Source organism: Alosa pseudoharengus, unplaced genomic scaffold (genome assembly GCF_046254945.1).
Source record: "Alosa pseudoharengus isolate Yale_2024_CS ecotype anadromous, Long Island Sound unplaced genomic scaffold, YU_APseudo_1.1 YU_APseudo_1.1_scf_23, whole genome shotgun sequence".
NCBI classification, from domain to species: Eukaryota; Metazoa; Chordata; class Actinopteri; order Clupeiformes; family Clupeidae; genus Alosa; species Alosa pseudoharengus.
The window spans coordinates 7,230,441-7,257,222 of record NW_027468685.1 but is presented as its reverse complement, the minus strand read 5'-3'; the positions used below and the strand labels follow the sequence as shown (position 1 = coordinate 7,257,222).

Sequence of the window (26,782 nt, the reverse complement as noted above, 5' to 3'; positions counted from 1 at the left end):
GACATTTTTGTTTGAATTTCAATCCCAAATTGATCAAATAAATGTAATTATTGAATGTTGTGTTTGCAACAGTACTTAAATTAAATTAATTTCAAACAGAACTCTTTAATTAAATTGTCCTGAAAATATCCTATAGGCTTAAAGAAGTGCAATGTCTAGAAAGAGACAATTTAACGTATGTTTTAATCAACATATTGCGATATTTCAGTTTTTTACAGCTTGAAAAGAGAGGGCCATAGTCAAACACAGAATCTGTGTAATTACCATGTCTATATGGGCATATACAGTAATGTGTGGCATGCAAAAACTGGACAACTGAAAGAACCAGAAGTTAAATGATATGTAAGGGATAATGTATTGTCTGCCTGTAATTATCAGAAAATAAGTCTCGACAGGGACAACAAAACCCCACCGCGCAGCGGAGTGGTCTTACACGCTTATTATATGGCTACTTGCCAAAACAAGAAAAGAAACTTAACGCAATGGGTCTTTAAAAATGATTTTGCTACCGTTTCGTGGCTTCCGCTGACAAAATAAATAATCCGCCACACAGACAAGTTTGACAGTTTCAGGTGTTGCGTGGCTACGTATTACTAGCTGACTTTCACTTTCAAAGAAATTCCATTGCAATAAGCAAACAGACTTCTTGCGGAGTGATATGAAAGACGTTAATCAGAAGCACAAAACCTGTTGCCATTGACAGCGGTGATTATATACCTTGCCGGTGATTACATAGACTTTTAACAGACCTCTGAACATTGGGAACGCCGATTCATGTGAATGGAACTCTCTGCAGCACTCTGAAGAGCGGTGTAATAAATTTCCTTAAACACTTTTTTTAAAAAAAAGTATCGTTTAAAAAGATAATGTTGCTGCTTCAGCTTATTTAGACATGATCTAAATAGGACACTTTGAATATAGAGCATAGCCTATGGTCAGTAGAAAATGGTTTTGCTGACCTAAACACAACATGGAGAGCCGCAGTGCTTTTGCAACAAAGGACCACATTCGGTTTGCATTTGGGTGAAACCACATGACAACGCTGAATGGAATGTTAGAAACACAAACCATTTCCTGTCCGTCACTTCAATTTGTGCAAGCAAGTCTAGCACAACCACTGTCGCTGACCTCAATACAAAACATTTAGGTCGGAAGTTGCAGCAAAAGACAGGGTTGAGGTTGGAATCTTTCACCATTATGGTTTTTATGATGAATATTATATATACATAAAAACATGAAAATTTCAAATTGTACTACAGTGCATTTATTCATTTGCCAGATAAGTCAGGAGAGGTTACAGGAAATGTTACAGGAGAACAAGATACTAATTCTAGTCCACCTAGAATCAGGAGATGAAATAAGTGCACAGTGTGAGTGTTGGGGGGCTGGAGGTGTTGGAAAAGAGGGTGGTCTTGGTCTCCAGGATATTCTTCATCTTCAACGGTATAGAGCGAAGGCGCCGTTGCTGTGTAACATCTCATTCTTCAACTACTTTCCCTCAGGCATTACATAGCATAATATGAGTTATGCTTTGTATATTTATGGTATTTTTTTATTTTTTTTATTACTGGTTGTTGATATTGTATCGACATTATTGTTATTATTATTATCATACTTAATGTAGTCTCATCAACTTTCTATAACTGTTTACTATTCATTTTAGTAACTATTGTATTGTTTGATTTTTAAGTCACTCTGGACAAAAGTGTCTGCTAAATTACATAAACATAAACATAATAACTAGCGCAATAACACATGGAAGATGAAGCAATGTTCCAAATAAATACTCCCATGAGCCCTTTCAAGTTTAATAGAAAATAACATCACATAACAATTTTCGAGACTGAATAAAGTGGGAGTTTCAACAGGACTGAGATAAGCCAAAACATAACTTCCCTACACTCCTAGAATATAATTTGTTTCTATCACATAACTTGCAACACTGAATGAGCCATGGACATAATTCAAATGAAGCCTGTAATAACCATATAAACTGTGTCTTTGGTGGTAGCGCAGAGGGACCATTGCATCTTCACTCCTGTGGTATAAGGAAACCTACAAAAGAACAACACAAATATAATGGAAGCTTTTATATAAGAGATAAAAAGCAGCCATGTAAAGGAACTGAAAGTTTACCTGTATTAGTGATATGGACTAATACCTCGGACAAACACTGGATGACATACAATACCTTGGGCTGCGTTTTTGAAGAGGCAGACTGCTGTGGCTCCACCCAGAAGCAAAAGCATGAGAGTAGAGGTTACCCAGACAACTGAGTAAATGTAATATACAGCAAGGCAATGGTCTGCAAAAATGAAAAAAAAAAAAAAGTTAGGCCCTGTAACCTAAAGGAACTTACAATACAAATAAGGTTCTGTTCTGTTGAGTTATTTGCTCTGACTACAGAAACAGAAAAGGACCCAGAATATTTATACACACATTGTACAGGCTTCCCCACCTCTGCTTAACCCCAGAGAGCCGCCCGCAGTGATACCATCTCTCTGCAGTGTTTTGTTGAAGCTCAGTCCAGCAACTTCCACCACGCAGGCACACTGAACCCCCCTCTCCCACTCCTCCACGGGAACCAGGACCTGGTTCCGGGTGAGCCTTTTCAGTGGTTCACCGTCACCGGCATCCTCCAGGTCAGAATCTGTCCATCCACTCTCCACGCGTCCGCTGATCACCCAGAAGACGTGGGCCTGAGACGGGCCGATGCCAGACACCAGGCACAGAAGAGGCACTGTGGAGGTGTAGGCCATGGGTGGGATGATCTCAATGGAGGGAGATGGGAAGGTGCTGTTTGACTCTGTAAGCAATTCAATTCAATCCTATTTTATTGACATAGCATGATAACAGAATCTTAAGTCAGATACACACACAGTACAACACCACATCACAATACAGTTCACACATTGTCACCACTTCATAAGGCATCACACAACACAACATCACCACTTCATAAGTCATCACACAACATCACCACTTCATAAGGCATTACACCACACAACACCACCACTTCATAAGGCATCACACAACACAATCACCTCTTCATAAGGCATCACACATCACCACTTCATAAGGCATCCCACAACATCACCACTTCATAAGGCATCACACAACACATCATCACTTCATAAGGCATCACACAACACAATCACCACTTGATAAGGCATCACACAACATCACAACTTCATAAGGCATCACACACAATCACCACTTCATAAGTCATCACACACCACAATCACCACTTCATAAGGCATCACACCACACAACATCACCACTTCATAAGGCATCACACAACACAATCACCACTTCATAAGGCATCACACAACACATCACCACTTCATAAGGCATCACACAACACAATCACCACTCCATAAGGCATCACACCACTCATCACCACTTCATAAGGCATCACACGACACAACATCACCACTTCATAAGTCATCACACAACATCACCACTTCATAAGGCATCACTCTAGTTCAGTTCACACAACATCAGTGAGTATGAAGCTCTTACTGAAAGACTCCCTAAACCAGTGGTTTTCAAAGTGGGGGCCTATTACTATGAGGGTTGTTATACAATGCCATTATAATAATTTGTCGCATATCTGAACATTATATTTTCCATGATAATGACTGGGAATAATAGTAGAATGATAGCTCTCATATAGCAGAAAGCCCCAAATGCAATTTTTACACACTGTATGCTCCATCGCAAAGTGCTTGCGGCTAAAATAATTATTAGGATTAGCTTAATGTATTTTTACATTTGCCGTAGTATTGTCGATGGGTTTAATAACACATCAAGGAGGTCCTTGGCCAGAACCTAGTGGTATTTGGGGGGCCTTGTCGTGGAAAAGTTTGGGAACCTCTGCCCTAAACCATTTAGGTAACACATTAGTTGAACCTGGCTTCATACAATTATTTTTTATTATTCATTAACTATTATTACATTGACATGATTGTTAATATTGCTATTGTCCTTAATGTAGTCTTACCAACTTTTTAAAACTGTTTACTGTTCATTTTTAACTATTGTATTGTTTTTTTTTTTTGTATGTCACTTTGGACAATGCTTTGTTAAATCCCCTCATCATAACCATTTACAGAGCTCAGAGCTTGAACCTGATCCCCCTAAAGCAAGGGCGTAGGTTTGGTCTCAACTTTGGTGGGGACACATTCCCAACTCCTATTGTCACAATACCAACATTATTGTTTCAATAGGTGAAGAATCTCGATTTCAATACTTTTGCGATTTTTTAAAATTTTATTTGGTTTGTGTGATTTGAGATCATTCACATCAGTGGCAATCAATCATAGAATTTGATTGACCCTCCACACACACACACACACACACACACACATAGAAAGTGATGCTTGTCATAGGTTTCTAGTATTTTGGAATTCATATAAACTTTATATTGTTAATTATTTATAGTATTTTATGATCTGCATAATTACTAATAGCTAAACATATTTAGTAATTTGAATATATCACATTGATATTTAAATTATTAGGCTACACTTGTCTTTAATATCATCACATTTGTGGTGTGTAGGCTAAATCTAATTGAGTGCCTGTCACTTTAAGTAGAATGTGAACGCACTATGAATTAGATAGATATCTGGTGTCTCGCAATGTTTCTATGAGTGGAAATGGAAATGCACCATAATTTAGGCCTAACTTTTATTTCTTTGCATTGTGCATGCAGGCTACATTCACAAATACATTAGCCTACATACACAGAATATAGGAACAGGAAAATGTCTCGGATCCATTGTTTATTGCGACTGCAAGATTGGTAGCCCAATTAACATGACACTCTCCGCCTCTCACTCTGCATGTAGCGTGCGTGTCAGATAACTTCCCCCTCCCCCTCGGTTTTTCTAAAATATTGGTGGGGACAATTTTGTCATCTTAAAATGTTGATTAGGACTAGTCCTTAGCGTCCCACCCTAAATCTACACCCATGCCCTAAAGCAAGCATCAAGGTGACCAGGTCAAAAATGTCCTTATCAAAAGAACTGATGAGCCTACACCTCATATGGAGGGTCTATCTGCTTAGGGCAGACCATGTCAGAGTCACAACACCACCATTATTTCACAGTTTGCTATTGAGGGCCAGTCGTGGCCTACTGGTTAGCGCTTCAGACTTGTAACTGGAGGGTTGCCGGTTCGAACCCCGACCAGTAGGCACGGCTGAAGTGCCCTTGAGCAAGGCACCTAACCCCTCACTGCTGCCCGAGCGCGTCGGGATTAGTGTGTGCTTCGCCTCACTGTGTGTTCACTGCGTGCTGAGTGTGTTTCACTAATTCACGGATTGGGATAGATGCAGAGACCAAATTTCCCTCACAAGATCAAAAGAGTATATACTGTACTTATTTAAACTTATATACAAAGTGTTAAATCACACATCATGAGCTAGACTCTCAGGCAGAAGAGCAACTGATAACACAAACACCTGACTTCTGTGTATCCATTAGGGGAAGAAAGCATTTGTTAAACATACAGTACACACCCCTTGAGTCTTGAAGGAACAGTATGATATTGTCAAATGACACATTTTCCTGAACAACCATGCTTTCCTTCTGAATAAATTGTGGCAAGATGGTATATTTAAGGTATATTTATTATTCATTCTATAGAGGTTGATTTCTTCTGATTATTTTATGTCAGACAAGTGCATTTGTTTACATATACTTGTAATGTACATGTTACTGTATATTGGGCCTAGTAAAACAGCATTCCATACACCTCTTTGCATCCCTCTAAATTAAGACATCAACCTGTCATCCATCAAACACAAGAAACACAAGTCACTGGACATCTACCTTTACACACGGCTGACAACACACTCCCCTCTGCCCTGTGTAAACTAACAGTAGCACTGCTCCATTGATCCGTTAGTGATACGTTATCTTGTACATTGCTGTCAAAAACAAAGGGAGAATTCTAGAATATTTAAAGCAACACAATGCAGTCCTTTCACTTAAAATAACGGCTTGTAACTCATTTTGATGCCACACTGTCTTAAAGTAAGGAGAGTATAAGGAGAGTCCCTTACTCCATCGATGCATGGCCAGATCTCTTGGTTTTGCACTATGTAAAGTTGTTGTCGCAGGTATAAGCATATCCTTTTTTGTAGATTTTAGACTAATTGGGTAGCCCCTTTTGCACTAAATAGATATCCATTAAGTTAAAAAAAAAAAAATCGAAAGAGGAATTCCTACAAAAAAAATCTATAAAAAGAGGAATTCCTTGTGTTACTTTAAACTTCTTACCTGTTACCATGAGCCGTGTTCCATTCCCAACGTGTGCGAAGCGACCTTGTGACAACACACAGTAATACATGCCTGCATCATCAATTGTGACCTCTGGCAAGGTCGCCCGACAAACGTTGACCCACGAGCCGTCCATGCCATCGTTTGGGTTGACCATTTTGATTCTGTCGGTCACCTGTAACATCATGGGCCTCCTCCGGTCCAGCTTCAGCCATACCACATGCGAACACCAGGAGTAGAGCTCCGCTATGTCGCACTGCAGGGTCGCAGAGCCCCCGGACGCCACCACTGCCACGTCCGGCGACTGGGTCACGATGAACGACGGGTCCACTGCAAACAAAAGACGTATCTGTTCCGCTTAATTGATTATGAGTTTTTATGAGTTATGGTTTGTATATTCATAGTATTTGTTTATTTTCATTATTCTTTTTATTTCTATTGATATTTTCCTTAATGTAGTCTTACCTTCTTTTTGAAACTTGTTTACTGTTCATTGTTAACTATTATATTGTTTTATTTGTAAGTCGCTTTGGACAAAAGTGTCTGCTAAATTCCATAACCATAGCCATAAATCAGTTTTACTGTAAAATGGTGGAGAAATTCTATTCTATTCGGCCAGGGTAGAAAAAGGAAGGCCTACTGAAGGTCTGCCATGTGGTCTTGCTAGATAAAGTATTATGCACATTTATTTGGTCACTTATGTCAAGGCTTTCAAAGCATAACATACTAAACATACTAGAATAATGAGTTCAGCGATATGTTACAAAATATGTTGTTTCTATAGACAGTCTTTTGCTGTTATTTTGCATGCATTGAGGTGCTTAAAACACAACAAACATACATTTAAAGGTAAATAAGGTTAAATAAAATGCACTGTTCAGTACCTTGAATCAGAGAGAAAAACAGCATCATCAGTCGACAGGACATCATTTTCACTCACTGATGGTGGCCTGAGAACAAAATGCTTATCTCATCACTCAGCCCACACTCTACACATCACCACAGACACTACTGAGAATTCATTTCCTCTGGATGACTAACTTCATGTGCCGAGCCGTATACTATGGGAAATCATATTAATTGTTGGTGCACAGTGCATATAAGCTTCAGGTTTGTGTTATTCTTAATGCTTGATCAGTATCCAGCAATTATACTTGACTATGGCATCATAATTAGTGGCGAAGGTGCTGGCCTTTAAAGGCACCTTTAACAAGATTTGTTCTCAGGGTTCCCCTCTGGTCGAGAAGCACAATAATAAACAAACTAAATATGCATCTTTTGCGAAGTATGAACATAACTCCTATATAATATAGAGAGAATGCACCAACGGCAGTCTGTAGAAAAAGTTCTCGTAATTCAGTCCTCTTCAGGGCAGTTTCCTACTTGAACCTAGAAAGTTGCTAGATCGGGAATCACCTACAGAGGGCCACTCAGACACTTGCAATAGTGCCGTTCATCATGTTGGGAGGTTATATGCCATCAAAATGATTTTAAAGGTCAAATGGTTAAGGGTCAAGGGTTAAATGATGTTAAGGGTCAAAATACTGTTACAGATGTCTTTAAAATAAGAAATATGTAGGCAACATGAATAACTATTGTGACCTGTATTTATTTGCAGTTTAAGGACTTGTAAACAGATTTTCATGGTTTTCTTGAAAGATGGGGTAATATTGAGCAGTCACAGAGAAGTCATAAAAACTCTCGGTGACGGTATCTACATAGGAGTGACATGACACTGTCATGAACGTGTCATAAACATTATAAACAATTCATAAACATTTATGACATAACGCTTCCGTCACTCGCTTCTGTCAAGTGTCATTTGGTTTTTGTCATGACAAGTTATGGCAGTGTCATATCACTCTTATGTAGATACCCGCAAGTAAAGTGTTACCAAACTCTCTCACATGCTGCAGCTAAAAGGCCAAGAAGACAATACCACGCTTCTGTCTTCTAAAGAAAATGCATATCGCTGATACAGACAGGAAACTGTGGCCCTAAATGTGGGTGGTATATGTGTGTGTGTGTGTGTATGTGTGTGTATGTGTGTGTGTGTGTGTGTGTGTTCCCCTCACAGGCACCCACCTGTGCCTCTGTCACAACAACACACAAGCAAACCAGAGCAGCCCGCAGATGGGGCGTTGCCCGTCGTCTGCCCATGCAAATACGCTGCTTGGGGAAATGCCCAGCTGGCGCTCTGAGCTCACTGCTTACCTGGTCGCTCACTTCCTGCCCAGCCGCTCACTTCCTGCCTTCACACACAGTGGCGTGGAGCATGCTGACACTTAACATCACTACACTACTGAGAATCTGGCACACGACTGAAGCACAGGCGTGAAAGAGAACGCCCTTTTATGTGCTTCAAATGGTCTTGAAAGGCTCTTGACAAAGCAGCAGAACTCAACATGACAAATATGTAAGAAAGATCACTCTTGAAATACAGATTAATCTTAATTTGCCAAAACACTAGTATGAAATATAAGGTTTGCATGAGAGACCCAATAAATTAGAGGATGCAGTGACCCTGTGTCCAGTCATCCCATGGCAGTGGCGGCTGATGTATGCATGACACCTAAATCTGTGAACAAAATCTTCTTAATATTTCTTAATGGTCATGTCTCCCTATAGTGACTGAATAACACCTTCCGGTCACTCCTCTCTGACTGAGTTACTGCTGTTTTTGTGAAAGATAGCGATAGCAAGGACTGGATCATGCCCAACTCTGTATTAGGAACAAAATACTAACAAACAATAACCTAATAATTAAATGTTGGAATTATTTATACACATAACTGAAAAACAAATCATTATAATATTCCATTAACCTCTTCAAATGTCACTTCCTTGGATAGAAAGTGAGACTGAGCATTACTGTATTAAGTCCAGTACCCAATTTTTCACAGATATTTTTTTGTTTTTCACAGTTTGTTTATCTTAAGTGCTTCAATCAGTGTGTAGGCCTATATAGGTGCTTCTGAGAAGCAAGGGCACAGCAGTGATTTTGTTACAGTGTTACAACAGTGCCACCAAGGGGCATTGGGCTTCAACATGCATTTGAACATCCATTTTGTAGCTGTTGATGTTTTGATGCGAATGTGAATCTACAAAAAATGAAACAATGTAAACAGTATGTAAGCATTTTACTGGGGTCCATGATCAAGAGTGAAATCAAAATATTCCCTTTTGTACAAATGAAGGATACTACAGTATGTCTTCACCATCATATAAACCACCTCTATGGTTCTTCGGGATTTATCTTTAAAAAAAAAAAGTGGGGTTTTGACTTAAAGTCGATAAACCTAGGTGGCCCATAAACACTGCAATTCCACATTAATTTATCTTAGCTGCACAGTAAACTATCAATGCAGCAATCAGTAACACAAACAGCACAGAAGAAATGATTCCCAGCCACCTGTAAACCCACATCACTGCGTGGCACGAACCAGACAGATCTGTGGAGACAAAAACGACACACATGTAAGTGGAAACCAGAATACTCACCACCAGGCAGAGAAGATGGACCATATTTATATGTGTCTATGACAATTTGTTTGCCCTCAGATATGCCCGATTGGATTATACTTTTACAGCTCTAAATTTAATTACACATTTCATCATTTACAATACAGTAAAAGAGAAATAAACTAGGGCTGTCAATCGATTAAAAAAATAATCTAATTAATTACATACTCTGTGATTAATTAATCTAAATTAATCACATATATAATTTTTGCTGTGAAAGTATTTTAAATATTTAAATTCAAATTAATCATTGAATAATCAGCATTAGTGACATTAACGTTCAAAAATTCTTTCATTATTTTTTTCACTGTTCAAATAATGGCCATAATAATCTATGATATGACCTAATATGCTGAGGAAATAAATTTAACAGTGCTTTGGGAAGACATTTTTTTTTTTCCACATACAAGGCATTTCAGGCCACAGATATAACCTAGGGGACACAATGAAAATAAATTAACACTCCCCTCAATGTCAACACTTATTTCTTTGCATTGATGTGCGACTATAGAGTTGATGAACTCCGGTGATATGCAAATTCCTTGCTGCAGACATTGCAGAGGACTTTATTTTCAACACTTTTTATTTTTATCAGGCCATTTTTTAAAAGTAAATGTTCCAATCAATGATCCAGGCAGCACGTTTTCTTCTCTCTCCTTCATTTTACAGTCTAATTTTTACTGACTAGAACGGGTCAAAGGTCATACAGAATCGATTAATCTGCACAAATTTTTTTAATCAGTTATTTTTTCTCAAATTAATTAATCGAAATTAATCAGTTATTTTGACAGCCCTAAAATAAACGTATCGAAGTAAACATATTGAAACTTCAGATATTTATTTTTATTTACATGCACACAAATGATGTTGATGTAAACAAAAGCTGGCCCAGACCAGTACAAACTGACGATTCCAGTTCATATTTACCATTCTGGGCCCTGCGCTGTGCGGTTTTCCTGATGGTCTCCCCTGCGTACTCCACCTCACACACACACTCAGCCCCTCTCTCCCACAGCTCCGCTCGCACCCTGACCCAACTCCGGGTGAACTCCACGGCCGAATTGCCGCCGTTCGCCCAGGCCGACCCCGTCCAGCCGTCTGCCCTCTCTCCATCTATCGTCCAGCTGACGTGGACCTGGGACGGGACGACCTGCATCACCCAGCACAAGAGTTGGACATCGGAGTTGTGTCTGCTGCTGTCCAGAGGTGAGAAGATTTGTACTGATGGACGAACAGCTATGGCACCTGCAGACAACAATTTTCTTGTGTTACTTTTAAAGGAAAAATTTGTTGTTTTTTGTTTTTGCTGTTGTTGTTGTTGTTGTTGATGTTGTTGTTGTTGTTGTTGTTGTTGTTGTTGAAAACGTCAAAAATTACAGAGAATTAGCAACAGAATGTGAAGTAATATTATGGATGATTTTTACACGACTGACTCAGTGCTATGAAATACTTTTAATAAAACACACTGCAATTACAGTTAAATTATGATAAGATACAAATAAATGATTATGTGCAGTTATTTGCTTTGAAACTAAACTATTTCAAACAACACTGATCAATATTGAAAGCTGATCATAACCTATTGAACAGCAAATGCACTATGTTGGATTTGGTCAGTGTAATTGGAGACTTCAGTACCAAACTTAGCATTCATTTACCTATCACAGTAACAGTGGCCCCACTGCTGAAAAAAGAAAGTGCACTGTGCACTAGAGAACAGTAGTACACTCCAGAGTCCCCTGGCTTTGCGCTAGTGATAGTTCCTTTACACTCGTTTGCATAGTCATCATCATGGCCTCCCAAGATGTTGATGGATGTATCTATCTCTCCGGTCCTTGGGTGGACCCTGAACCAGGTGACTGTGTAGCAAAAGGTCTTAACGGCCTGAAGGCTGCACGTTAGAGTCAAGGAGTCCCCACTTCTGACCAGAACACTGCTTGGAGACAGGGTTAGGGTGGCTGTACAGACCACTTTGGAAAATATAGAGGAAACAGAAATGAGGTCGCATACATGCACACAATGGACTTCTAAACATTTGTGAAGTTAAATGCACCATGTACATTTTTGGTGTGTCTAGGTGAGGAGAAAGTTACTTTTCAAGCTTTTTTACACCCCTTCTTTAAAGAAATGTTTTTATTATAACAGGCCATAATGAATAGCAAAGTAGCCAAACCTGAAGGTTTGAGAATAATTGTTAGTAATACGTATGTAGCTTATTGGTATTACTGAATAATATTATTTTCATTATCCATAGCAACATTATCTGACATCTTAATGATTTATCAAGTATTGCAACAGGTGCAACTTTATATCAAGGGCTCAAAAAAATACAACAACAAAACAATTTACATTAAAACAAAACAGATATTATATTATTACATCACTATATGATTATATTAATACATTATATGAATAGATCACTAAATATGATTAGGAAAAGACAATAAGCAAAGTCGTGATCAAAACGTTGTTGTAGTTCTACTACAGTAATGCAGCTAAGGAAGCTCAGGTGAAGCACTTTAATAATGATGACAAAAAAGTTTCGTAATACAATAAGATATATTGGCAATTCTCAACGATCATCAACAACCTATTTGGTAATGTGTACTTTGCTATTTATTGTGGCCTCTTAAGTGTTGCCAATATTTTCTCTAATTATCTGTGATTGTTACAGTTCTACATCTTGTTATGATCTATTCATTTTGAAAATTAAAAAAAAAGCATCAGCTGAATACTTTAAATTCAAATTAAAGTTTCGTACATCATCGAGTTACCTCTGGTGACAGAAGACACTAATGCCAGTAGTAGTGACAGTTGAAGATGCATCCTGAATATGCCCCTGTGACTTGCCCCTGAGAAGTACCCCTGAGAAGTAGCCTAGTGCTGTGACCACAGGGCCCCATCCCCCTGAGTAAGGCCTGCTGTTCTGTGGTAGGTCGAATCGCCTTGATCATGCATAGTGTGTACTACTCACCAAATACATAAATATGAACAGCCCCTCTGGATACTTTAGAACTATGGGGTGTCATTTTTCAGTCATATTACATTGTGCTCAGATAATCTGAGTGAGACACAACAAAGGTCTTGCTTTATGTGATATAACACCGTGAAAGACACCCAAAACTTTTGTGATGTTTTTTTTTTTTTTTAAAAAGGCAATACAAATACACATGTAAACGGTTTTCAGCATAGAGCACTATGAACTATGAACTATGAACTATGATCATTATTCTCCTGCCCAGACTGGTCAAAGCTCAGAAGAAGCAATTCATTAGAAAAACAGTTTGACTAATGGCTCTGTACTTATACATGTGTGACCTGATCTGGCAAAATGAGTCACAGTGACCTTGAGAAACTAAGAAAATCACATTTGAAATTACAGGTTACGGGTTTTTTGCAACTTAACATTCTTATCTTGACTATGAAAAGTAGGGAGATTCATTGTGAATGCCTCTTCTTATATATAAAACCAAAAATGAATATTTTAAAAGTAATCAGCCTGCATCTCAAAATTAGAATGCACAACTTCAATTTTGCCAGGTCGGGTCACATATATACAGTATATTGCCATTACACCCACAGGAATCCAATTCTAAATCCATAGGCCAAATGGAATTGTACTGTACCCTCCTTTGAAGCTCTATAACTGCTGTGCCCAGTGCACAAAACAAGATCCATAGATGTCGTTGGCCGAGATTATAGTGTGAAGGAATTTGACTGGCCCACAAAGAACAGGACCTCACAAATAACCTTCTGAATGGATTGGGATCCTTCCCAAGAGAGTGCTGTTGCAGCTGTTAAGGGGGATCAACTCCATATTAATATCTATACTATGAATTTAGAACAGGATGTCAGTGGAGTTTCTGTGGATGTAATGACAGGGATTCAAATACTTTATGTATATAGTGTATACTGTATGCTGGAGAATGGGGGAAATATAATTTGAACACAAGTAAAAAAAAATCTGGTTACACTTTACTTGACAGTGTCGACATAAGAGTGACATGACACTGTCATGAACATGTCATAAAGAGGTCATAAACGTTTATGACATAACGCTTATGCTATTAAGTGGCATTCGGTTTTTGTCATAACAAGTTATGGTTAGGATTAGGGTTAGGTTTAGGTATAGAGTTGGGGTTGGGGTTATAGGATTAGGGTTAGAGGTTAGGATTAGGGTTAGGGTTATGGTTAAGTTTCATGTGTCATGACTCTTATATCGATACTGTCAAGTAAAGTGTTACCCATCTATTGTATTGTGGTATCTATTGAAACATCTGAACTGAAGTTTTTGAGATGCATAAGGGCTTCTTTTCTTAGAACTGCTTGGCATCCTTTGTTGAAATGCCCCAATGTGTTGTAAGCCCCTGGTCTGGCTGGCCCTACAGTATATGTGTTTAAAACCATACCACATAATAACCTGACCCATTTCTCTGGCATTTGTGCTGCCCTAGCTTTCTAGCCCACTAGACCACACCAGCACAGTAGCATGCAACATGGAGCGTTAGCTACCATTTACTAGGACTTTAACCCACTTACTGTAGAAGAAGAAAAAAACATGTGAAGCTTCCAATGACATCAACAATGCAGCAAAACAGAGTTTATTGGGGTGAATTCACAATGCAGCTTGAGCCTATGAAAAATAAAATCCCTATAATTCATATATGCATGCTTTGAGGCCATTCATGTAGGCCTACAGTAGGTCAATCAAGACTTGTAAATAATTTAAAACAAACAAACAAAAAAATCTATGAAATAATGTTAATAATTCAATAATGAAATTAGTTGTCTCCCCAGCAATGTTCAATTCATAAATAAATATATGAAAGTAGCAGTGTTACATCGGTTACAGTTTTTACATGATGAAATATTCCATCTATATTAATTCATTTAATTTTTGCAAATTAAAAGATAGTGGAAATCATTTATCAGGATATGCAAAAATATAAAAAAATGCAATATTAGTATGTATATCAACATAAGACAGCAGATGAATCACTTGCAGATGAAGATGAAAACTTGCACATTAATTACATTATCAACACAGGGACTTTTCCAGCTATATTTGTTGTCTTCAAAGACCTGTGGGAAAACATGAATATGAAAACATGAATGTGCAAACACTATGAACAATATAAATAGTTTCACAGCTATCTTCTCACTTATCCTGAAATTTCATGAACACTCAAAACCTTTTTTAAAGGAGAATACCAGAAAAACAATCCAAGAAACTCACGCTACCTGATTTTAAATATTTTCCAGCACATGTTGCCAACACAGTCAACGTCACCAGAATAAGGAGGCTTGAACTTATTCCCACAAGCCTGGAGAGCCACAGAGTAGCATAACACACCCTCTGTGTCGAAAAACCTGGGAAAGAAAGGCATATCTTAATTAACTTCATCTGGTTTATGCCATTTCTAGGCTTTCCCCCCGACATTGCACTGTGCCTACTTTACAGGGCACTGTTCCCACCTATTTCGGCCTACCATCAAATGCGTGACTTCTTTAGAATGCTCAGACCCTGTAGATTCTTATGAAACAATGGAATAGAAGCACAAGTCTCACAAAATATTTGTATTTTTTTGTTGCTGGTTCAATGGGTGTATATAAGACAGACTATACATCTGCACAACTTACATTGGATAAAACAACATTAATATTCTATTTCTATGGATTCTTGTAGATATTTCAACACCCAATATGCTGCACCTACACATTGCTAAGGATACTCTATGGTTAGAAGGTAGGGAAGCACCAAAGGCGGAGGAGGGGGAGGTGGGCATTGTTTATTAAATTTAACTGAGACATATAAGATTCATTTGACAATGTAAATCACTATATAGATTGTACATGAAAAAGGCTGTCATGTATGGATTCCCAAGAGGCCAAGTTTTCAAATGGTGTATAATTAAGCAATAAACCCTGAGAGGCCGTTTTATATTGTGAATATAGCACAGCTGAGGGGTGTTGTCAGGCACAAAGCGAGCGAAGCGAAGCTGAGTGCTGTTAAACAACCCTCAACTGTGCTATATTCACGATATAGAATGGCCTCAAGGGGCTTATTGCTTTTATAAAACGGCTATAGGACATTAAAAATTGATACAAAATAAACAAATAATCATGAAATTTAAAAGAGCTCTATTTCATCTACAAATATCCATTCTTCTACTGAGTCCCCATAGAATAGTTCCACCGCTAGTAGATTCTTATCGGAATTGTTGTTCAGCAACTTCAAGTGCATATAGAACGAAATGCGGTCTCAGCCATGCTATATCGGGAAAATATAGTACGGCATCGAACATGATTCAACCAATCATAATCAAGGACCGGAACTATCCGTTTTATAATGATGCATTATAGGCTAGGAGAAACATTAATGATGCCTGACAGGGCTTTGAAGGACAGTATAAGCAAACAGTGAAGATTCATATATCACAAAATCATATTTTTTACGGGTAGAAATATTCAATTGTATTAACCAAATCAATCTAGCATACTGTCTTTCAAAAAATAAACAATCATGAAATATTTTCACCATTTCGTTGCACTGTTTTGTGGTCTGCGTATTTCCCTGCATACGTCAGTAAGCATGTGCAGTTCACTTCATCTTCCCACTTTGAGACTGGAATCATGATATGGTTTTGGGTCAGTTCTGTCACAGAACCGTGTTCCGACACCCAAAAAGAATTTGTCCATCCGTCCCAGACTTCCCCATTGATCAACCAGTGTAGGCGGACCCTATGTCGGTCAGCCCCCGACACCAAACAGACTAGAGGGATGCTGATGTCACCGCTGGAGTTAACATCATCCGACGGTAACAAGATTCCGACCGTTGGAGAGGTGCTGATGGTCCCTACAACAGAAACAATCATAAAATCCAAAGGTCTTGCTCTAGTCTAACGTTACATCAATTTACATGAACACTATCTTGTAATCATCTATGGACAGACTGCTTTTAGTATGTTAACACTGTGGGTATCAGACCAATGTTTTGCTGTTGTTAGCACATTACCCTACTAATTAAGCTGTAAAAACTGTCCAGCATACGAAGACAAACATTCAATCACTTACTGTGACAGACTTGTTTTCTATATAAATCATTGCATCTGTTATGTTTCTCAATATTCTCTTTTATGTTATGTTATGTTGTGTTATGTTATGTTATGTTATGTTATAATTATAATTACAATTATTATTATAATATTATATTCACAACAGGCTTTCTTACCTGCGACAAATACCTTGGATCCATTTCCAAAGTAAGAGACAGAGCTGTGCACAGCCAAACAGTAGTACATGCCAGCATCATCACTGGACACATCAGTAAGTGTCCCTGTACACGTGTCCTTCTGTTTGTTTGTGATGGCTCTGATGCGGGTTCCTGTTCTCACCTCACCCCTCAGGGGTTCTACCTTCACCCAGGTGATGGCATTGCAGTAGGTTAGCACCTCACGGTGGTTACAGGTGAGGGTCACGTTGCTGCCGCCCGCCACCTCTACTGTCCCAGGAGTTTGAGTCAGAAGCGACGAAAGGTTTGCTGTAAAAAAAAAAGACAACATCCACAAATTAAGCCCATATGTTTAGCAATAATTTGTTTTAGTTGTTGTTAGTTTTTCCATGACATGAATGACATTTCTAGGTAAAAAAGAAATCAGCTACTATTTTTTAAGGTGTCACATGCTATAGTACATTGCATAGTTTAAATGATTTTAAATATGTGTCAATGTATTGGTCATATGAAACACTTAAAATACAAATATTTCATGAATAAAAAAATGTTTAAATTAAAAACTACCTTTGATAAGAAAACAAGCCAGCCCTAAAATCGCAAAGCAAACATGCATGTTGGCAGCCCAGCTGAAAGTGTACCACCCCAGGCTGAAGCCACAGTACCCTTATTGAGGGGATGGGTTGTCTCTTTACCAAAGGACATACCCACAATGATGGACCCATATAATACACCCATTATAAATTTACAAAACACTCCAAACACCTGCTTTTTTGTGGAGTATTGCACTATTGTGTGTAGATTGATGAAACATTTCTGAAACAGTCTGAAACAGTCTGAAACATAACAAAATGTGGAAAACTTGAAAGGGTCTGAAAACTTTCCGGCTGCACTATAATGTAATGCATAGTTGTATATAATACATAGTTAGTTAATGTAATACATTTGTATGTATATGATAGGCCTACATATATACAAACTACTAATAGTGTCATCACTGAATGCTGACGGAAAATAAGTTGATGCCAATAACTATGGACACTGCAGACTGACTTGCTTTCCTTCACACTTGTGGCTTGTGTGTGTGTTTCAGTTCTGGCCCGTGCACGTCTGGTGTCCTACTATAAACCACAGGGGTCATTTCCTGTCGTTCAACCGAGAGAAGGAATCAGATAAAAAGCATCCTCTCTTTTTTTCCGCTAAGTAAAGCAGAACAGCAACTGACCTATTGTTCTCCATGAAACACTGAATGTTTTCAAATTCATCTCATTATCATCCAAGCAAGTTACCTGTTTGATTTAGAGTGTGTTAGTCCTAGCAGCATCCCGCACAGAGGCATGTGCAGCAGCAACCATGTCTAAATAATCAGATTTACCTATTTTATAACATCTATTATTTGGTTATGGATTGAGGAGAAATGATAGAACTGCAGAGATTATGGAAGGTGAAAATGCGGTGATGGCTAAGAATAGCTATTATTCATAAATGTAGGCTATATGTCTTATTGAACTGTTCATTTTGATGATAATGTTTATTGTTGTACGGTCACGTTGGACAATAGCGTCTGTCAAGAATCAAAACCATAACGATAACTATGGTGACTCCAAAAAGCACTTGCTGTACAGACCCTGGCGAAAGTCACCAATATAGGCAACCAATGTTGGATTGATCTCTTCAGAGCGCATGCCACCATGCGTCTCCATGCAAGCATGCAGTCACACAGTCAGTCATCGAGTTTCTGCACTGTCAGCAAGCATCTGCACTGTCTCGTGCTAGCGATGGTTAACTCTCTTATCAGAGGTACACCTCTGTGAATTTCATTGTTTTGGTGCAGCATTAATAGCTATGGTGCACAGTACATATTACGTATTTTCTGGAAGCTTCTTGATCAGGGTCAGAGTAAAGTGCTACTTGGGACACTTTTCTTAGGCCTCTGAGGACCTGATCCACTGCACTTAACACAACCTCCACAGAATATCAAAGAATGTGCAAAGACAATGCAAACTGAATGAATGCTTTGTTGCATCACTAAAGAGGAATGTAAACATGAGAAGGGGTTGCTTGGATACGCTGAGATACAAGCCTTGACTTGATAGGACACCTATGGTAAGAGAAATAACAACGGGACTGAGTTGAACTTTGCACATCTAAGTAACTGTAATGGTAGTCCCCTTATTAACCTGTCACACCTCGCTAACCGTTTTTTTAATAGCACTGAAATTAGACACTTGTCACTTTTCAAAGTTGTCAGGGTTTTCAGACATTTCAGATGTGTGACTATAGATCTTGGAATGGGCATTCAAGTCTGTGTGCATCAAGACGGTGTATAATGTAATTGTTTGAGTTAAAAACAAAACAAAACTAGTACAACTGAGTGGTGTGTGTGTGTGTGTGTGTGTGTGTGTGTGTGTGTGTGTGTGCATGCGTGAATGTGCTTGTCTGTCCACAATGTCATGTCTGTCATTATGAGCATGAATCATCATGGGAAAGAATGCAACTGGCATTGTACCAATCGGTGGCTTACATTTCCATGCAGTCAGGCTCATGGCTGTAAATCTAACATTGAGAGCTACCTATAGTCGCCGCAACATGTGTGCTCACTAACTGCAGATAAATGGGGATTCAGTGCCACACCCGATTCCCATGGGATTGAGTTGTCTCAGCCACGCCCGTCAGGTCTTTCAGAATGATGTGCAAAACAAGAAAATCCTCTTCATACGAGCCAACTTTTCCTGCCCAATTGACAACTTCAGTGAAATGCTCCAGATGGTGGCCCTTTGCTGATGTTGTTTTATTTTGTTTGTAGTATAGTTAAGTGTCAGTATGGTGGCTGTAGCCCAAGTAGGTTCCTGGGTATGACTGAATGTGACATGGAAAGTCTGACTGCTTTGGAAAGTCTCCAACCAATAGCACAAGTTTGCCATCTTCTTCTGTGTGTAACTGGAAAAAATAGCCATAATGTGTTTTTTTGTGAAGTTAATTACTGTCCGTTTTGGAGAGCTACTCGGGCCCTCACCATGTGTGCCGCACTGGTGACTCACTCATCCGGCTTACTAGAATGCAGTTGCACCAGTTCTGCGTATGTTTACGTACCCACGCCAAACTAGGACAGCTTTCAGACAATTCCTTTTAAATAAACTGCTAGTCACTGCCTTATTTGAGCGCCAAAAATTGTGGACTTTGCACTCTGTGCGCGATTGTGTGGTCGTACAGTCCAGCTGTGAAGAGTGCATTAGGTATAATCCCCAATTTAACCTCACCTTTGGAAGAACAAGAGGCGACAGAAAGTAAGCATAATCTCTAAAATAAATAGAGAAAGACGACACAGACCAGCCTGGACTTGCATTTCGTTATTGCGTAAAACCGACGTGTTCCAGCCATCGCCTTAAAAGCTTCCAGATGTGAGTGATGCGCGCGCATCCTTTTTCTTACTGTCGGAGAATACTGCGGTGTCTTTGAACTTGTAAGTGAACAAAAATGCGAAAGAATGATTTGCAATGGGATGTATGCAACTGTGTACATCTCTCCCCGCCCTTTGCATTTAGAGTCCCAACGCATCAAATTACAAGAATACAAGGTTATTTTCCCCATAGTTTGACTGACTTGGAAGGTGGACTCTATTTTTTTTTTCCTTCAGCGAGTGGGAGGATTCGGGACCACAGCCAAGGTGTGACAGAAGCAATGGAACGCTGAGCAAGAAGAGTAACTAATACTAGACGTCGCTGAAAAGGAAACTGCTTACAACAAGAAAAGGGTCAAGGAAAGGAATCTAAATGGCGGAACAGGTATGGCTAACAATTAACAGAGATACAGTATGATCCCCTCCTTGGACTGTTTGCACATTTTTGTCGGTTGGGCAGTTGTTTTAGTTTCCATAGCTGATTGTAAATCGGTGCTTTCAATAAGAGTTAAGAGGAAACTTACAGGTCTTGTCAGTTTGCGCTCTAAACAGCTTCCCCAGTCCTGTGTCCGTCCTCCGTTGTGGGTTTATCGTCTTTTTATCTGTACGTGCATGCCATTCTTTATAGCCTTTGAATCCAGACCTCCCATGTATCCCCGGCGACGCAAGGAAACGTTTAATAGTTCTGAAGAAACGACTAATGACGAGTTAATTCAGGTCATATCAACACAGATGCACACCATACTAACAATTGCGTTTAGTCGACACAGGGTCGCGATTAAAAGCAAGGGGACTCAATCATGAGGCCATATGATGGAGACGCCTGTGTCACGTCAAAAAATATTAGCGGTTTTTAGGAGCAGGGCCGGTTCTCCCTATACGCACACTACGCAAGTTGCGTAGGGCCCCGCAAGTTAATAAAGGCCCCCTTCCACGTCTCCGCTTGAGTCAAGCTAGTGACAGACATGTACAGTTATAGCGACAGCCTCATACATTAGAAAGATGAACATAAAACAGGATGCATGAAGCATTCAGGGCATGAAAAACGGAAGAAACTCCACGAGAATGAACAGCGGGAACAGCAGTCGGGTAAACTTGTGTTCGTGGTTTCGTTTGATTACGGGCAGCCGTGGCCCGCTTGTAACCGGAGGGTTGCCGGTTCGAGCCCCGACCAGTGGGGCCGCGGCTGAAGTGCCCTTGAGCAAGGCACCTAACCCCTCACTGCTCCCCGAGCGCCGCCGGGATTAGTATGTGCTTCACCTCACTGTGTGCTGTTTGTTTCACTAATTCACCGATTGGGTTAAATGCAGAGAGACCAAATTTCCCTCACGGGATCAAGAAAGTATATACTATACTATAGCCTACTATGTCTACACGCATCTCTCCAGCGCGTGTTAGTGGCCTAGGTTAGGCCTAACTAACAGGGAAGTGAATCTGATCTGTCTGCGGCTTGCTTGCCAGCCTGTCACGGTACTTCGCAAAGTTGCATGTCCTGTTTTTTAAATGCGGGCGACTGGCTACATTTAAAAAAAACCCTCATCTTTAAATGCGCTCATGATAACGTACAGCTCAGGATGAAACTAGCAGTTTTTCAGCAGAAACATGCGAGAACCTGTCGAAACTAATCGGTGATTTCACTCTTCCAATACATTGTAAAGGTAAATGTTTACAATATTTCAGTCAAGCTTTAGTTGGTTTAGATAGCCTACAACTGACCGTAAGCTATGCAAAATGGAAAGTAGCCTAACCTTGCTGCAGGGGCAATAGATGCATATCGTAAATTAGGCCTACAGTATATTAAGTATTAAAAATATTGTTTAAAATAGTCCACGTTTGAAAAAATATTGAAGGGAATCAGGACAGCCAGTTCAGTAGCTATGTCTTTGGCAAGTAGCCCACTACAGACACACAGGTGAAGAACAGTCAGCCTCAGCCAGTAGGCCTACTAGACTAGCACAACCAGACCCTTACCAAAAAAAATAACTGCATTACTTCAAGTGTCAAACTGCAGATTTCTGAGTATTAAAACAGCAGTTTTGGAGGAAATATTTAGCCTACAGTTGTTATGCAGGGAATGCAGTATTTTAGACACATAAAAATACTAGGCTACTGGACTGTAGCCTAGGCTACTATAACTTAACTGTACTTAAAACAGCAGTTATTTTTTGTAAGGGGATATGTACAACAAGCATCTGGCCATTTATAGCTGTGAAGGTCCTTTATGGGGATAAACACTATATTTGGTATAACTTCCGTAGACATCCAAAATGGGGTGGGATGATTGTATTGGGAGCACTGAGGTGACAGATAATATATAAAACAAATAGTTACAAAGTTCAGGTGGGAGGGCCCCTTAGCAGGATTTTGCCTAGGGCCCCATCGAGGTCTGAACCGGCACTGTTTAGGAGTAATGTAATCATTCCAGAGTTACTGATATGGACATTGCTGCTACTTAGTGGTAATGTCAATAGTTGTGTCTCACACGTCTTTTTCATTTTTAAATGTGTGTCGTGGGAGAGCTCACATTAAACGCCAGTGAAGTATTTTTTATAGACCTTGTTAAACTTTGTTTTGCAAAAGCACACCAGCCTGTGGCACTGCCACAGGTTAATTGTAACCTGCTCTGTCAGATTACAATAACATAGTGAACTAACATAGATCTTTCTCTCTCTCTCTCTCTCAGTGCTCAGATCTGGAGAAGGCCATCCAGTCCCTGGTGACAAACTTCCATTCAGCAGCTGGCAACAATGCCCCCACACTGAAAAGAGATGAATTTAAAAGTATTCTTTCTTCACAGCTGCCTAACCTAACTAAGGTAAGTTACACACACATATATCTCTCTTTCTCTTCCTTTTTTTTAAATGAAAAAAAAAAAATGCTAATCCTCAAATTCAGATGGCACATTGGGTGTGGCTCCTTCCTATGACTCCCTCTTAGTCAGACTCCTTGCTTCACATCCACATATTTTGGATTTGTAGACCAGGTGAGTAGGCCAAACATCAGGTGATGCACTGACTGGTCTCCCTCTTGCTCTCTATGCTCACCTGTGTCCTCCATTTACTGCACACGGCTGAACAAGTCGCGAGTCTCGAAGATTACAACATATGTGCACTTATGGCTCAGTGTGTGGTAAATGTGTGAAATATACTGACAAGTTGTTATAAGATGTATGGTTGCCTAAAGCCTATGGTAGTTTATAGCTCCTTTAGATGAAGCTATACTGTTTAAAGATGAGTGTGGAAGGCCACCAATTGGTTGGGTATTTCGGTAGACCTTTGGTAGAGTGGTTGTGCACACATCCCACCTTTCCTTCAGGCCAGGTGCAGGGCAAAGTGAGCATACAACAGAAAAAGAAGAATTGTCTGCTAAACTTCCTCTGTTTTGATATAGTTGCAGTTGATATATATGCAGTTCCGCCACCTCAGATAAAATAATAATAAATATATTCTTTCATACCAACGATATAGCGCAATGATATTGTTAAAATAAATAGTGAGTTAATTTTCCGCGTGTACAGAGGTGACCAAGAAGCTAGCAATTCTTGTCCAAAAAGTATTGCTACACCACAATACTCAATATGTCGTCCAACGGTGAGTCATTTTTCCCCGTTGCACCGACATTGGATTTTAGGGTTCCCCCACCTGCCAAATCCCATTTTAACCACTGGGTACAGGCACTGTGTTGCGCACCAGTCGTGCCACTGTGCCCAGAAGAAGGTTGTTCTATTTCTGAACGAGCCGTCATCTCACATATAGCACCTGATCCAGGGCCACTTCTGGCTAGGATCCGGGCCAGACTCGTTCCACACTCAAATCTCATCCGTGTTCTGCTTATACAGTGTGTGACTCAAGAATCTGTCATTTGTTTGGCTTTTTAGTTCATATCTACCTATCGCAAAGAGTAGTGGGTTCCCCGGTGTCCTGGCTAAATTCCCAAGCTGACGCATTCAATCTGGCCCCCTAATCATCCCCTAGTGTAATTGGCTCATTCACTCCCTCACTCTCCACCTTAAGCTGGTGTGTGGTGAGCGTTTTGGCGCATAATGGCTGCCGTGCATCACCCAGGTGGGTGCTACACATTGGTGGTGGTTAGTGAGGTTCCCCCTTCACTGAGAAGTGCTTTGAGTGTTGAGTTACTTTTGTAACCTTTAGGAGAAACAGGTGAGATGTCATTCTTGATCTTCTGTTTTGTACCCTGACTTGGATGGCTTGGGTTCATGGTTTGCCTGTAACTGTGAACTGTGCATATCCATGTTTGCCTACAGCTGTTTGACTTAGTTAACATTTCGTTGCTAGATTTGCCTGTGATTATGTGAAGTGAAACTTCTGCCTTTACAATCTGCATCTGAGTCTGACTTACTCTCATCATAATGCCAAGCATTTGTTGCCATGTTGAGTCAGCAGTAGCGGACGTAAGATGTGGTTACCCTGTCCCTGATTTGTGGTGAGAAACAAGATGTCTGGGTACTGATGCTTTGGTCTGAGAATGTCCTAATGTCCCCCATGTTGGAAACATCTCAGAAAAAATACAGCTGGAGCATTGAGTTCCCTACAGCAATATAAATGTAAATGTAAATCAGGTATGTAGGCCAAGTACACTTGCGTATATACAAGGAATTTGGTCTCTGCGTTTATCCCATCTGTGAATTAGTGAACACACAGAACACACAGTGAACACACAGTGAGGTGAAGCACACACTAACCCGGAGCAGTGAGCTGCCTTGCTACAGCGGCGCTCGGGGAGCAGTGAGGGGTTAGGTGCCTGGCTCAAGGGCACTTCAGCCTTTCCCACTGGTCGGGGATTGAACAGGCAACCCTACGGTTCCAAGCCCGAAGCCTTAACCAGCCACAACTGCCCCAGGACAAGGTCATGAGTTATTTACCCAGGGAGCTATGCACTCTTAAAAAGGTCTGTCTGCACTGTGTCAAACCTTACTTGGATAAAAGCATCTGCCAAATGACTAAATGTTATGCAATGACATACAGGCTAATGGTCACGGAGGCTAAATGTTTCCTGACTTGTACATCACTTCTGAATTGTAACACATGTTTTTTTTTGTTTTGGATAAAAGCGGTTTCCAGATGAATACATATTAACTGTGCTTTTTTATTATTATTATTTTATTTCAGTTTTATTGATTTATACCTAGCACCATTAACTATAGAGCCCATTGCTTTCCCAGTTTGCTGCTGTATTACAATGTACATTTCTTCATCGTAAAACAATTAAAGGATTATGTTATCTTATCCTGTCTTATCTAACCTTGTGTTTGTTGTGTCTCCTCCCAGACGTCAGCTTCAGAGGCAGGCATGGGGGAGATCCTGCAGCAGATGGGGGTGAAGGATGGGGAGGACATCTCCTTCCAGCACTTCTGGAACCTCATCCAGTCCCTGGCAACCAACCAGCACGGCCTTCTGAGCCACGAAAAAGTCTCCAAGTGTGCTAAATGTGTGTTATTGTGAGACCAGGACCGGCTGGGTTCTTTTAGATCGGTCCTCACTCAGGCATAGGGAACTACCACCGTAATGCTTATTGAGCTCTGATGATCGTATGTTTTTTTTTTTTTTTATGTATCTCAGCTTCATCCAGCACCATTATCCAAGTAGTAACATATCATACACACTCCATTAACACACTGAGGGGTCCTGCCATGGCTATATGCCTTTATGATTTATAAAAGAAATGGTGTTGGTTGCCTTTTGTGCCTTTGCGAGTGTTTGCAGAACGTACTGGAATTCAGAACAACATTGAGGTTTAGTACTGAAAGAGATTTATTTTCATAAAGTAAAACACTACATTGGATAGACAAGTAAAGGGAGTTTTACCTGATGTTTTCATGAAGAGAAATTAATTAATTTCCTTTGTAAGAGGTCAATTGAGCTCATTATTGCACACCGAACATGTGTCAATATTTCCTCATTACAGAATGTTGGGACAGGAAATGTGACCTATATCCATATAGCCTACCCTACACTAAGAAACTGTGATTCACAGTAAGCTTATTAAGCCATTTAGGTTCACATTATTTTGCACCATTCCTTGCCAAATCCAATTACCACATGTTCTCTTGTCACAAATAATTCAAATACACCAGTGGCCTTCAATCTATGAAATTTACAGAACACCAATTATTATTGATGACTACCCCAAAGAAACTAGTGATCTGATGGAAACACTTACATTGTATTTATATTTTATATTTTTGTTTTCTGTATCCAACGTCTACGGTGTCTGTCATCCTTGAAATGACGTGCACTTAATAAAGTTTAAATGGTAACATGGACTAATGAAATTCAAAACCTCTTTTTTTCTTCTTCATATTCAAATAAGACATAAAACCAT

General features: G+C 39.7%; 4 protein-coding genes across 4 annotated transcripts; 1 reads left to right on the top strand and 3 right to left on the bottom strand.

The window, feature by feature from the left end:
- Positions 1–1,284: 1,284 nt before the first annotated feature.
- LOC143140069 (immunoglobulin kappa light chain-like) lies at positions 1,285–7,264 on the bottom strand. The gene is made up of 5 exons (XM_076300894.1): positions 7,172–7,264; positions 6,288–6,617; positions 2,459–2,806; positions 2,192–2,305; positions 1,285–2,055 (listed from the first exon to the last, which is right to left on the bottom strand). Exons 1-5 carry the CDS (start codon positions 7,215–7,217, stop codon positions 2,033–2,035), a joined length of 861 nt encoding a protein of 286 aa, XP_076157009.1. The 5' UTR covers positions 7,218–7,264; the 3' UTR covers positions 1,285–2,032.
- Positions 7,265–9,410: 2,146 nt separating this feature from the next.
- LOC143140068 (uncharacterized) lies at positions 9,411–12,649 on the bottom strand. Its single transcript, XM_076300893.1, has 4 exons — positions 12,584–12,649; positions 11,468–11,779; positions 10,737–11,054; positions 9,411–9,739 (listed from the first exon to the last, which is right to left on the bottom strand). The coding sequence occupies exons 1-4, from the start codon at positions 12,633–12,635 to the stop codon at positions 9,618–9,620; spliced, it is 804 nt and encodes a 267-aa protein (XP_076157008.1). The 5' UTR covers positions 12,636–12,649; the 3' UTR covers positions 9,411–9,617.
- Positions 12,650–14,407: 1,758 nt separating this feature from the next.
- LOC143140368 (immunoglobulin kappa light chain-like) lies at positions 14,408–17,658 on the bottom strand. Its single transcript, XM_076301187.1, has 5 exons — positions 17,608–17,658; positions 17,041–17,349; positions 16,348–16,665; positions 15,051–15,179; positions 14,408–14,891 (listed from the first exon to the last, which is right to left on the bottom strand). The coding sequence occupies exons 1-5, from the start codon at positions 17,654–17,656 to the stop codon at positions 14,884–14,886; spliced, it is 813 nt and encodes a 270-aa protein (XP_076157302.1). The 5' UTR covers positions 17,657–17,658; the 3' UTR covers positions 14,408–14,883.
- A 3,024-nt stretch (positions 17,659–20,682) lies between these two features.
- Positions 20,683–26,723, top strand: s100v2 (S100 calcium binding protein V2). Its single transcript, XM_076301188.1, has 3 exons — positions 20,683–20,825; positions 23,124–23,255; positions 25,729–26,723. The coding sequence occupies exons 1-3, from the start codon at positions 20,814–20,816 to the stop codon at positions 25,900–25,902; spliced, it is 318 nt and encodes a 105-aa protein (XP_076157303.1). The 5' UTR covers positions 20,683–20,813; the 3' UTR covers positions 25,903–26,723.
- The last annotated feature ends 59 nt before the right edge of the window (positions 26,724–26,782 follow it).